Consider the following 13,970-nt stretch of genomic DNA (forward strand, 5'->3'; position numbering starts at 1 on the left):
AGATTCAACATTTCCTACTCACCGTGTAGCCCTGGTTGATCTGGAACACCCTCCGGAGACCAGGCTGGCCTTGAACTCAGAGATCCACCTGCCTCTGCCTCCTGAGTGCTGGGATTAAAGGCCTGTGCCACCATGGGTTCTGGGATTAAAGACACATCCCACTATAGATTCTGGGACTAAAAGTGCCACCACTTCCGGTTCTTCAAGCTCCTTTTCGTGAGAAAACCACTTATACCTGCTGTTTCTAGGATTCTAAGGGGCTCGTGGTCCTTTCTGAGGAGCAATCACCTATCCACAGATGGTGATGAGGGAACCCCAGTGGCCCTGGCATGGTGGAAGAGCAACCGGGTTGAGCGAGCAGACCTGAATGGGAGACCTGCTTCTGTCACCTCTCTCTTCGCATCATCCCAGAGACGCACCTCTGAGCCCGTCCTGAGTTTGGCTTCCCAACTTATTTATAAGTACTGACATAAGATGAGATAATGACCATAAAAGACATCTAACGATGTAAACACCTTACAGAAGGAAGGTTGTGGCATACAGCCTGACTGTGTGCAAACCAAAGCTGGTAGGTTCAAAATGGGGATGGCGCGTGAGGAACTGGAGAGCCGTTCATTATCTTTATGGCATTTATTTCGGCTCTTCTTCCTTCCTGGGAGAGTGAGAGCTGCGAGGTAAGTGAACTCCATCTGATAAGGCGCCGCAGAAGAGGGTCTTATGGAATGAATTTGAAAGGACTACGAAGACAAACTACTACTTGGTATGTTTATCGCTCAGCTGTAACTGTAACATAATTCAGGCTTCTTACTGTATGTCTCTAACAGCTCTCTGGCCTTTCCTATCCTTTTAATTGCATGTTTAATGTCACCTGTTTGACGTATAGATTCCCATGATGCCTGAAGCCCCATAGATCTTAAACCTCCCCTTGTCAGGAGACAAAGTGACCAGATGAAGAGAGCGGCATGCACCCTGGTCCACTTAGTGCACATCAGGACAGCAGGAGCACAGCCGAGCTCCCCAGACCTTCCAGACACCACCATGGAATGCTTCCCTCAGCGTCCATCCCGCCTACCTTGTCCTGTGTTTGGCATCGGATGCAGTCACACTCAAAGCAGTACTGATCCCTCAGCTGCTTCCGGCGTTCCTCGCTGGTCATCAGCATGTCCAGGTAGCAGATAGTGAGCTGTGGGAACCGAGGGGAAGGTTTGCATGGCCGCTCACTGCTACTTCTTAGAGTAAGACAGCAAGAGGTGGGAGAGAAAGGAGCGCCAACAGGAGAGCCAACCGCCTCCTCCCCTAGCGATTGTAACGCGGTTTTATTCTTGTCTGGCCTGCCGTTAGCATACAGACATGACATGCTTAATTTAAAGAATTAGGTTTATAACCTCGACACATGTTTGTCCTTTATCTTTGTCCTTTTGTTTTTCTTTCATCAAATAGTAAAACATCAGGAGTTATTTCATATTTAGTGTCACTGGGATTTGGCCATTCTATGGCCCTTGATGATCAGAAAAGCCAGTTTCACTCCATTTTGGGGCGGCAGTCTTCAGGTAACGCCATAGGCATAAACGTGTTTCCACTGATTGAGTCCCCAACACTCAAGAATCAAATTCATACTAGAACAGAGCCCTTCTCCCCATCCCCATCCCCTGCAGAGCCTCCCTAATTAGGAGACGGTGGGCAGTAGGTCGGTTTCCTGTTGTCTGAACCCTTTGCGTCTCCCTTGACGCTAACACCGAAACCATCAGGAAGTTCTGTTGGATCCACATTAACAATACATGCAGAACTGACCACTTTTAATCTTTCCCAATATTACATCCCAACCTGTCCTACCACCATCTCGGGATGGTCTCCCTGTCTCCTGCCCTCCTCTCCCAAGAAGGAATCCCTGCCCTCTACAGTCTAGTCTTCACCACAACTGAAGTCAGACAGGCTTTCTTCAGTTTGAAATACTGCAATAGCGCCCCCTTTTGTCTGAGGAGAGCCAAGATCTCTCAGTGCAACCTGAGCATGGCCTCCGGGACTGTGTAGGCTCTGGTCATGATGAATTGGGGGAAGGAAATACAAAGTCCTCATTTAGAAACCTATTTACTATTTGGTAAGAGTGTGTGTGTGTGTGTGTGTGTGTGTGTGTGTGTGTGTTTCTAATGATAAAACATTGTTTTGTTATGTTTACTGTTTTAAAACATTTTTCAAATCTGGTAAAAATATTAGTCTGTGATGGCCCAGGTAAAATATGGGTTTTCCGTCACTGGGGACTGAGAAGCAAGAGCTTCCTGTATGCTGTACCTGCTTCTCTGAGTGCATGACCCTCCCTGAACATTCCCTTCCCCCTTCCCCCTTCCCTGTGGCTCTTGCTTCCCTGGCCAGTCTGGCCTCTTTGCTGTCCCTTCATAGTCTCACTTCAGGCCTGAGTTCTCCTGGATCCACCAAGGTGGCCTCCCTGGTCCTTTTCCATTTCAATCAAATCCCATTTTCTCAAGGAGGCCTAACCTGCAGCCTATTTAAAATAATAACTGGTTCCCACCACACCCAGCATTCTCCTCCCCTCCCCCACTTTGCTTTATTCTGGTAATGGATACCAGCTTGTACTGTCCTGTATACAGGATTTATTTATCTCTTTTCAAATGCAGGATGCAATTATGGGGGGGAGGGTATTGTAGGGAGGAGGGAGGCAGGGTCATCTGTTGATAGAGTTGACAAAATGCCCCAGAGCGAACACTCCATGTGGCTTTTCTTATATTGAAAACAAAGCATCCCGTGTCTACTGAACAGGATTTTACTTGTTTTAAGTCAGGGTAGGGCAGGGAAAGCCTCTGACGGAAAATGACTTGAAGGTGACCTCCTTGAGGAGTAGGAAGTCTGGCTGGCCACATAGGTCAGACCCACACTGTCACCGAGGGTGACAGAACACAGGACCTGAGCGGACTCCCTGGCTCACCACAGGGTCTCCAGTTAGGAAGCTCGCCCAAGAGTACAGATCAGGTCTTGTGGAACAGCTCTGGTGAGTGCTGCTCTCCTGCACACAACAGTGAGAAACTGAAAAGGGCTGGGATCTGCCTTTGGCCCCGCTTGAGCCTGACTCTTTCGCCTAGACCAGGGCAGGCGACATTCGTGGGGTGGCAGTGGAACCTACAGAGCCGGCTGGCTGGCTTTTTGGGCTAAGACGATGGTCACTGCTTCATTTCCTCCATCTTTCTCTTTCGTCTTGATATGAAGGCTGGGGTGGGGGATGGGGTGGGGGGGCAGAGGAAAGGACTACAGTGTAAGGCCAGTTCGGACTCCCAGAGGGCACTGTGCTCCATGGTCCAGGCAGCCCATCTCTGGTCCTGGATGGGCCCCCACACGGGAGAGGGGGTAAACTGGTTGATGACTATGCTCCCTCCAGAATCCATTCTAGGACCCTGTTTCTCAGCCCAGCCTAAAGACCACGAGTCACTACTGCCCACTGCTGTCAGGTCAAGCCAACGGCAGAAGCTCGTGGGGTAATTACAAGCTACTGTGAAGCCACCAACTCCATAGTGTCTGACTCCAAAATTGCATTATAAGGGCTGAAACTCACGAGTGACTGCACCAGGCAGGAAACTAGGTATTTCGTTTAACCCCAATAAACAGGGTCTCATGGTCTTTCTGGGTAGCCTGTAATGCCTGAAGCCTTTACCTAAGCAGTGGCTTTTTAACTGGACTCCCAGGGGCTTCTTCTACCTTTTACCTTCTAAACTGCTCTAAATGTGTGTGTGTGTGTGTGTGTGTGAGAGAGAGAGAGAGAGAGAGAGAGAGAGAGAGAGAGAGAGAGAGAGAGAGAGAGAGAGAGAGAGAAAGGGGAGAGGGGAGGGAGGGGAAGAGGGAGGGGGAGAGGGAGGGGAGAGACAGAGAGACAGACAGACAGAAACAGACTGGGGGAGGGAGAGGGAGAGGGAGCTTGAGAGAGCGCTAGCTCCCTGACATCCACAGCTGACTGAGCCATTCCTCAATGTGAAGACTTCAGAGAGTTTCTCCCTGCCTCTGGATGGAGCCCCACAAGGCTTTTCTCCTAGACTGACTGTAGGTCTACTTCTTAGCCTTGGCGTCTTTTCCTGTGTCTCATATAGTCTTGACTGTCTCTGAAAGGTGTGGCACTACCGTGATCCTGTGCCCAGCTGTCTCCTTTCCTCACCCCCATCCTTCATGGTTGGTTTAAAAATGCCCCCTCCCCTGAGAGAGGGACTCCCTATCCCCTCTGTGCCTCTCGTGCCACTGGCACTGTACCAAAGCTGAGGGGCTCGGTGGCAAAACCATCCCCGAAGCACGCGGCTAGCTTGAGACGGCAGCTCAATCATTTTATCAGGCAAAGATAGAAACCTTTATTAAAGGCTCATAGATTCGCAAGTTTAAATGGAGTCACCGTTCGCTGCACGCATGGCTCATTTAGTGGGCCCACACACACAAAACTTGGTCATTGATCAACTGAAGCTTTAATGGCACAGAACAAAATCACATTAAAATATTAATGCTCTGACCATTGCCCTGCCATTTAAGTGTAACTCTTATGGGGAAAAAAATGCACAAATCATTTCCAGCTTTAGAGCAGTCTCACAGAGGTTTCGCAAACTTGGTTATGGTGCCTCTGTTCAAATTTCAGAGCGGAGAAAACCGTTTTCCCTGAAACCATCTTTCCCGTCAACAATGGAGTGCAGAATAAAATCAAATCTTGTTTTCATCTTTGTAGTATATTGTCACCGTTACACATTTCCCCTATACTGGCTCCGAAGTAAAAAGAAAAAAAAAGCACTTCATTTTAAAGTCAAAACCCAAATCTATCCCTTTTCTTTGTCATATAAATTCTACTAATTTTGGCTACTAAATATTGTGTTCCTCATCTCCTCTATTCTGACCCACCGCCTGGTCTCCTGGCTTCAGACTGTCACTGTCAACTCTTGTCTGGAAGGACAGCCTGACCCTCCTTCTCTATACAGGTAAGATCTTGCTATACCTCCCTTCTTCTAAACTTCGAGGAGGCTCATTGCGTGGCCCTCGTCTGCCTGTGAATATTTACTAATAGCCTCCCACATAGCAGACACTTAGGAAATTCTTGGGTGAACAGCATTCTGTGAAAAAGGCCCAGACATGGGTCTGGTCCCCATGTATTCTCCATTCCTGGCTCACTGAACTCTCCACTCCTCCCGTGGCTTCTGTCTCCTTGCCTGGAACACTGGTCCCTGCCTCACCTAACTTTATCTCTATAGATCCTTTCAGATATAAAGGCCACTTCTCTATATGTGCCCTTAACTGCCCCCCAACCCTGTTACCTTTACATGCCTTGGGTACCCTGTTCTGGGTATCTAGGAAGCCCTGGCACACTTACGCTACCGTCCTTCATATGTCCTCTTACTTACTGCCTCTGTTCTGTGTCTCCTCCTTTCACCTGAGAAGGTCATTCTGATACACGGATTCCTCAGAGTTTCTGCAATGGCCACCCAGCTAGAAAGCCCTCTGTGAGTTTGTTTCATGCTCTAGCAAACAAAGATTACTAAATGAAGAACCAGACAGCCCTAATCCCCAAACACTTGAAACAAAAATTGGCATTAGGGATATTGATATGTTCAATTCATGCAAATCACTATCATCCCAAGGGATGGGCCCCAGAGGATGCTGAACTGATGTGTTAGTTACAAGAGCTCCAAGAACTCTTAAACTTCAAGAACTGAAATAAGATTCTGGACTTCGTGACTTTAAACATCCTTACGTTGCAAAGTGCTGCAAACAGTGTTCATGTGAAGGGCCAGGGACCAAAGGTGGCCCAGAGGATGGTTTTATGTGGAGAGAAACACAAGGTAGAAGATTTCCAAGGTCGTTACTGTGAAAGTCAATTTTTATCCAGCTCTCCTTGCAAGCAGGCTACCATGACCCCATCACAGGTAGAAAGGACTTCTGAGTTTCTTCCTGGAGCCATGTGGCATACCTAAAGAGGTCTGGCAGCTGAAAAATGGCCCTGTAGCACCACTCTACGTCTGGTTTTACCTTTAGGCTGCCTTCTTCAACATACATAAACAGCGCTATGATGCAACTCAGTGATGCAGCATTTCCCTGCAAGCATGAGACCCTGAGTTTGATTCCTAAGACTACAGAAACAGGAAATAATAAACAACCAAAAATAGTGCACACACACAAACACACATATACAAACACATACACAAACACACACATGCACACACATATACACACAAACACACATATATAAACACATACACACAAAGACACACATGCATACACATATATACAACACACCCACACAGACACATACATACACACACATACACAAACACACACACAGAGACACACAAACACATATACACAGACACACACACACATAAACACAAACATACAAACATACACTGATACATACAGACACACAGATGCACACACAGATACACACACAAACACAAATATACATACACACACAAACACACACAGACACACAAACATATCAGACACACACACATACAGACACACACAGAGACACATACATACACACACAAACACACCATAGACACACACACAGACGAACACACACATATAAAAACATATACACACACACATACACAGACACACACACAGACACACATACAGACAAACACACACATATAAACACACACACATACACATACACAGACACACATACATATATAAATACACACATACATGGACACAGACACATACACAGACACACATACACACATATAAATACACACATGTACAGACACAGAAACATACACACAGATATACACATATAACACACACACACACACACACACACACACACATACACACGGTCTTCCAGTTCAGGCACTTCTAGTCTTCCCTTGAGCTTATATCCTGGCACTTATATCCTACCTGGTTCACATCAAAACAGGGGAGCCTAGTGAGCAACAGAACCAAACACAAACTTGATGCGACAGCATCTCCAAATGTTTAATGTACTCTTGTCACCAACTTAACTAAAGCTCGCACCTGACAATAAATAGAAATTAGCTTTCTTAGCCATGGCCTTAAAATGTCTTCTGTACTCCCTACCTCCTGCATGCCTTTGGTCCACGGAGTCAGTTTTAAAAGTTTGGGACATAGTTTTGCTGGTCGTAGCCATGCAACATTAACTGGGCAGGGCCTAGAGACACATGTCTTCCTGATGACCTGCAGCCTCACAGAATGACAAGCTATTGCACCCAATGCCCTGCAGACTTAGCTTCTATTGGTTGGGTCGGCTCAACCAATAGAATCGAGTCACCAGTTCCCAGGTATGGAGGACAGTGCTGGGAGACAGGGAAAGATGCAAGACCCAACTGCCTAGCCCTGTGAGGTGACTGCTGAATTCAAAAGTCACCAGGAGCCAGGATAAAGGCCAAATGCATATTAATAACCACTAAGGGGGACACAGTTCAGAGGGAACGCCCTTCCCTCAGTCTGGGAAATCAGAAAAGCTTCATAGACAAGAGGGTGACCGAAAGGGCCTTGGAGGGCACATGATATGGAGACTACTAGAAATTGTGCCGGACAGAAGGACAGACAGATGGCTACACACAGGAAATGCCATTCACCAAGAGGTGCACAACAGGACCACAGGCTGTTCTGTCTTCTGACAAGTGGATGCAACAAGGGCCTAGCAGACCACTCTGCGTTGAGGACAGTCCTTGGTAAGCATCATAGAGGGGAAGCACCTTAGTCTTCAGGGCCCAGCACTGAGCTGGACCAATTCCTCCAGGCAAGAAGAACCATTTGCTTGTTGCCCCAAAGACAGAGGATAGGGAAACGTGAAACAAATACCAAAACCAGATGTTTGCTTATTTTTAAAACTACCTAAAAAAAAAAAAAAAAGGAAGAATAATTGGTAACTGAGCTTAGAAAACTTGAACGTCTTCTCATAGATTTTCTTGTTTGTTGACATTCTTCCAGTGGTGGGAATTGAACCTGAGACACTGTATGTGCTCAGAGCTTTACCACTGAGAGATACCCTAGACCCTGTTGGGTTGAAACAACAGTTGCTCTTGCCTTTGGATGACATACGATGATTCATCTTAATTGTCAACGTGCCTGTATTAAGGTACGTCTAGGAAATTATGAAAGCACACCTCTGCTACATACATCCATGAGGGAGTTTCCGGGGACAAGCAGATCAGGAGAGCACTGACATGAGCATGTGCAATCGATTGGTGTATTCAGAAATGTGAATAGACTGTTGGGGAAAGGCACTCTGAGGGAGGTGGGGCCTGGTTGAAGACGTGGGTCACTGGAAAACTACCAAGCTCTGCTCCCTCATTACAGCTCCTCTCTGTCTACCATGATGTGATCTCAGTTGTCTTCGTGGTCCTGAGACAAGCAGCCTTTGTTACGCGACCCTGAAGCTGCAATGTGCTGTCTTGCTACAGGCTCAGAAACATGGAGCCAACTAGGCATGGACCGAACCCTCCAAAACTTGGAGCTCAATAAATCAATAAATCACTCCTCTTTCAAAGTTGTTGATGTCAAGTCACAGAGGTCCAAAAGACCCAAGCACACCAACAGTGCTAAACGTAGACCTTCCCCTTCTAGGCCACCTTGAAGTCACATGACCCCAGAGAAATGACTTTAAATACCCCATAGCATGGGCGGCGAGCCCAGTGTGTACTGGTTCTGACAACTGGAAGTTTAGCAGAAGAGCCCGTGTGCTTGGCTGAAAATAAGTTTGAAGCGAGTCTTGTCAGGGCCAAATCCCTGTCTCTATGAAATACGGTACCTAAGTTTAGGCTTTATTGGAGGAGTGCTGTGTAAATGCCATAAAAGCTTACGGCCCTCCAGTTTCCTTGCAGTAAATATCCACTTTAGCAAATTGGAAGGCCGGGAGGAAACAGACTTCTGGAAAACGTGAGTAGAGACAGAGCTCGGCACCAGGAGTAACCGCACACAGTCCACACTGACTCTGTGTGGCCCGGCAGCCCTGGCCCGGGCTATGTGTAGTTGCCTGTGAGATCTCAAGCTTCCATAAAGGCCTTCACCTAAAAACTGTCTCAGTAAAGGTCCTTCACCCAAGAAGCTGGCTTGGCCACCCACACAAAGCCACACTTGCAAATTCTATTTGACCCTTGTATCTGTGCTGAAACTATCACCCAGAAATGCTGGTAGGTTTACAAAAGCCCAATGGTGAGGGCATAAAAGAGTAAACCACGTCTGCTTTCTAATACAGAACTTAAAATATCTTCAAATCGGGCTTCCTGACTTTCTGGGTAAGCCCTGGGGAACGGTACTGAGAAGCTGGCTTGCCTCTCTGCCCATGTGCTGGGATGTGACAAGTAGCTGGACTGTTGCTGCCAATGAGATTTAATGACCCCCGTGCATGTGTATAAGGTAGACAGCCTCAGTCACAAAAGAACAGCTTTCAAATACATGTCGCAGGACTATCATCATGAAGAAACCCAGTGACCAAGACCAAAAAATATGCATAGATTCATCTACAATTTGGTGTATGACTGTTTCAAGTGTCTTCTTGGTGTTAGGATAGTGAGGAGGTAGTTGTAGCTGGTCGTACGAGGGAGCCAAGCTGGGAAAGGTTCTGCTGAGAAGAGAGGGTGGGCAGTGGGAGGCACGGGTTTCCTTACCTCCTCTCCTGCCTCAATTTCTCGCACTGCACGCAGTAAGAGGTGGGGCCCGTTGAACACAATGGAGCAGTTGGGGTCACAGCTGTGATTCAGCAAAGACATACTGAAGGAAAGAAAAACAGAGGGGCGGGGCATCAAAGCTCAGAGTTAAACAGGTACATTGAACGGACACAACGGTGGAAAGACACCCGGGAGGGGCGGGGTCTGAGATGGGTTTGATGGAGAAGACATGAAGATTGGGTTCTTGGAGCATTTATGGGCATGCCCCTGTCCTGCTTCTCATTACATGGGCTAATTAGGGAAGTCTGATAATAAGTCCTCTCAGTCCTTTTGGGGGATGGGTCACAGTAGATACCACCCGATATGGTTACCCAAATGAAGGGGGTACAGACAAAGCAATTCATGAACAGATCATCTCTACAATAAAGGGTGTGACCGAAGTCACAGCAGTCACCCAAGGTGCCACTGACCCACAGAGGGTCTCACTGCTGAGCTCTGGTAGGGAAGGGCTGTGGCACTGCTAGATGCTCACACTGAAGAGAAATCAGAAGTACGTGCTCTTAGTGTGTCCTGATGCATTCTGGGAAGGAGCCTGTCACTTCCTTTACCTGGAGGTTTCGAGGGGGAAATGCAGTGCCTTTATACCATCTGTCTCCGTGAACTGACAATGGTTAGGATGAGCATGTACTGTGTGGGAAATTCTCGCTCAGTATTGGAGCAGGGTGACCAGATTCAGCCACCACAACAAGCTTGTGGGGATTATTTACAGGTGAAGAGACCAACGCCAAAGGACGGAATCGGCTTCTCCAAGGACGCACAGCTTAATTGACTGACTGGAGCCAGGAGGCCTGAGGGCTGAGTTGCTGCTTTCTGAAACCTGTGCTATGAATGGACAGGACCTGCGATCTACCACATGTATGGGGACTACACAGGAGGCTGAGTCTCAGGCACTGAGAGGAAACACTGTGTTTGAATCCTAGGAGCATAAAGACGGAATGAAAGTCAGCTCCAGGACAGAGGCTGCCATAGAGATGGCTAAGGAATAATACAGCAGGCTTCTCCTGAAGGCTCTTGAGCCTCTTCTAGAAGTGACTGGAAAGCGTGCTACCACCAAGGTCAAACTTAGCCTATTGGTACCACACCACCAGTCTAGCAGGATAACCGTGTGCTTCTGCTCAAGGGATGGAGGCCAGAGTTCAGGGGAGACTTTGTAAAGAAAACCGAATTCCAGCACCATAAGCCTGAACCTACCCCAAAGCCAGCCTGAGAACAGGTAGTTAGATATGAAGCCTGCCTTGTCTTAATAGCACAGTGTATAATGTGTGTTATAAGACTTACCACTTTTATAGCCTCATGGAACTCAGTACTACGTTTTGAGTTTGGCTATTGAACTAGAGACTACAAAAGCCTTTCTAATGACCCCCGAGAGGCTGGAGAGCTGGGTGGGGGTTAGTTGGTTTGGGATGTCTGCCGTACCTGGGGTACAGGCCAACGCCGACCTCCTGCATCTCCGCATTGCAGATGGTGAACGAGTTGCAGATCACCTGTGGAAATAAGAAGAGATATATTAGTCGTCCACTGGAGGAATCTCACAGGCAGGAGCACAAAGACCTGGACTTGTGGGGAGCTGCCTGGCAGGGTCTCCCCAAGCATGGATGATGTGTGACTTTAAAATAACTTCCCTAAGGTTCACTCCCCAACCCTGGGAAAACATAGGGCTTCAAGGAGCACAGAAAGTACTGACTGTAGTCTAACCTCCCCCAACCCACATCCTAAACTCCATAAAATGTTCAAAATTCAAAATACAAATAAGCTACTCATTAAAAAATGGGGATCCTGTGACATCGATGTTTTTCAGACAGCCTGCCTGGTCCAAAGGCCCCTTTATCTAAGGAATACAGCAGTGTGTTTGTTTTTATTCCTGCAGAGTGAGGTGTACTCTGAGGGAGACTACGATCCGAGCCGCCTGCAGTCCACGGGGAGGACAGGAAGCTGCCCGGTGGAGCCCCAGCCCTTACTGGACACGCAGAGCCCCTCACCGACCTGTGGCGTGTTCCTGTGCCCTGTGGGCAGATAAGGAAAGAAACAAAGAAAAACCTAATCCCTGCGCACAAGGAACTTTGGAACCGTGTTTGTGCAGGAGGTAACGTACTGTGTCAGAGGCCACAAAGAATACGCAAAGAGCGCTGGGCTTGAGTCACAGCCTAGACCCTGGCACAGGACAATGTCCAGACAGACATCAGGAGGAGACGGCGAAAGAACAAACACCAAGGTCCCTGCTCTCACAGAACTTAAGTTCTACACGATGACAGACGTTTTTAAAAAGAAGAAATCCTGAGACAGAGAGCTTATCCCTTGTGGGGAAGTGCGAAGGGGAGAAGATAGAGTGAGGGAACCTGAGGAATTCCTGGGGAGAAGCTGCATCTGCAGAGGCAGGGTGACTGGCTGACTACCCGGAACCTTGGGAGGTTGGAATGCTGCAGGTCCAGAGCCCGGTTATCATTTCTTTTGGGCTATGTCTGAGGCACTCCTGGCCTACCTTGGTGTCCGATCTAATACCCGATAAACCTGTAAAACCACCAGGATGGACTAGCGTAGCAAAACCCTATTCTCCACCAGTCCCAGGGCTAAGAATTCTATCAGACAACATGTAAGGCCTATAGCTGAGACCACTCCACCCTGCTGTGACCTTTCTGCCATGTCTTCACCACAGCCTGTTTAAAATTCTCCGGTCTGTTACTCTGTTCTGTCACTATAAAACCACAGGAAACTGCTTGGGGTAACTTAAACCTGGGTTTCCATGCCATGGCCGTTCATATTTGGCTCCGGAGTAAACCATCTCAGATTCCCTTTGAGGTGAAAGCTGTAGTTTTGTAACATGGACATGAGAAACGGAGGCAGAGCCAGCCCCAGAACAAGGCGGCGGCAATGCAAACAGGGAGAGGAAGAGACGAGCAGCCCAGCATCACTGCTGAGGAAGGGCTGCAGCTGCCCATCCGATGCCAGGTTCTGGACCAAAGGACCACGGTGGGGGCACATGGTTAGAAAGAGAAGTAGAGACAGTTTATTAGGAACGGAAATACACTCCTGGGTAGAGGAGTGAGCTGTGAGCTGAGAGGAAAGCCAAGGCCCTGGACATGGGGCAAACGACCCATTTCAGGACATTTGTACGATGGCCTTTCTCAAGCATGCTCAGCTCCTTACGTGAAGCCCAGGTGCCAGTCTTTGCCGACTGGCTTCTTTTACATATTGGTTAATTTTGATGTTGCTTTCTTTCTCTGGTGATTCTTTTCCATACACAAAGATGTGAGTCACCGGAAAGAGACAAAAAGCACAGAGGCCTTGAGGTAAGACTGGGCATACACAGGGAGAATGCTGGGGTAGCCCAAGAAAGCAGTTTAGACAGGAGACAGCAGAGGTAGCTGGATCATACAGGACTTTACATCTAGGTTGGGAATTTTAAGTGAGGCTTCCAAGCCAAGGAGTAAAGGGGTCTGATTCCTGTTCTGACTGCTATGCACAGAACGAGATGTTCAACGGTAAACATTGGTGTGGGGCACACAGGTCAGAGGTCACTTCATAACCCAGGCATTGGCTTGGACACTGACACCAGGTCTGGGAGGACCTGGCAACTCTGCCTCAGTCTTCACTGAGGGGGGCAGAACCATGGATAAACTTGGGGTTTGGCTCTTAAGTGGCTGACCACTGCTGTCATTTATTGGGAGGGGGAAGAACACAAAAGGGACAAGTTTGGCATTAAGTAGGTGTCTGTGTTTTGGGGAGGGGTGTGTCCCTTTGTTTTGTTAGGGTGGATTTCGAATGGCCCGGGGCCACTTCTAAGCTAGGAATGAACAAACGGAATCTGGGGAGCAGGTAGGGCCAGAGATATACATTTAGGAAGAAATAGAGAAAGCCCATCGAGAGGAAAGGAGACGCAACCATGTTGGAGACAGACCATGACCACAAATGAATGCCGACTTGTTAGAGAGTTTCTATAGAGAAAAGGCTGAGATGGCGAATTTCCCTGTCAGAGTTACAGAAGGGAAGAGAGAGCAGGAAAGGTACTCTTCCCGGGCTCCAAACAGCCCTTACATGAAAGCTAAGCCATGTGGCATTATCTGGCTCTTTCAAAGTCTGATAAAACCACAGCTTCAAATCTGAAAGTAAACTGGTGCACAGACACATTTTAAACAAATTCTGGCTAAGTTGCCTCTCAGGCATCTGGTTTGTATTAGGCTCCGAGAGTGTAATGCCTGCAGGAGTGTAGACCCATATATAAATAACACGGATGATAAAAACACAAGGCTAAAGGCTCTGTGGTTGTTCCTTGAGATTTCAAACATTCTTTAATGGCTGTGAGTT

The 13,970-nt window shown here is 47.8% G+C and overlaps 1 protein-coding gene across 2 annotated transcripts in view; it reads right to left on the bottom strand.

Moving 5' to 3' along the window:
* Positions 1 to 13,970, bottom strand: part of Smyd3 (SET and MYND domain containing 3) — a 547,366-nt gene that overhangs the window by 123,619 nt on the left and 409,777 nt on the right. The window contains exons 1-4 of one of the 2 annotated variants that reach the window (XM_032915339.1): positions 11,652 to 11,706; positions 11,085 to 11,152; positions 9,609 to 9,711; positions 1,073 to 1,183 (exon numbers count right to left, since the gene is read on the bottom strand). In XM_032915339.1, coding sequence (XP_032771230.1) covers positions 1,073 to 1,183; positions 9,609 to 9,711; positions 11,085 to 11,116 — 246 coding nt within the window. In that variant the 5' untranslated portion in view covers positions 11,117 to 11,152; positions 11,652 to 11,706. Of the gene's footprint in view, positions 1 to 1,072; positions 1,184 to 9,608; positions 9,712 to 11,084; positions 11,153 to 11,651; positions 11,707 to 13,970 lie in introns of those variants that run through there. The other variant, XM_032915340.1, reaches the window with a different exon arrangement.

This window comes from Rattus rattus, chromosome 10 (genome assembly GCF_011064425.1).
Source record: "Rattus rattus isolate New Zealand chromosome 10, Rrattus_CSIRO_v1, whole genome shotgun sequence".
NCBI lineage: Eukaryota > Metazoa > Chordata > Mammalia > Rodentia > Muridae > Rattus > Rattus rattus.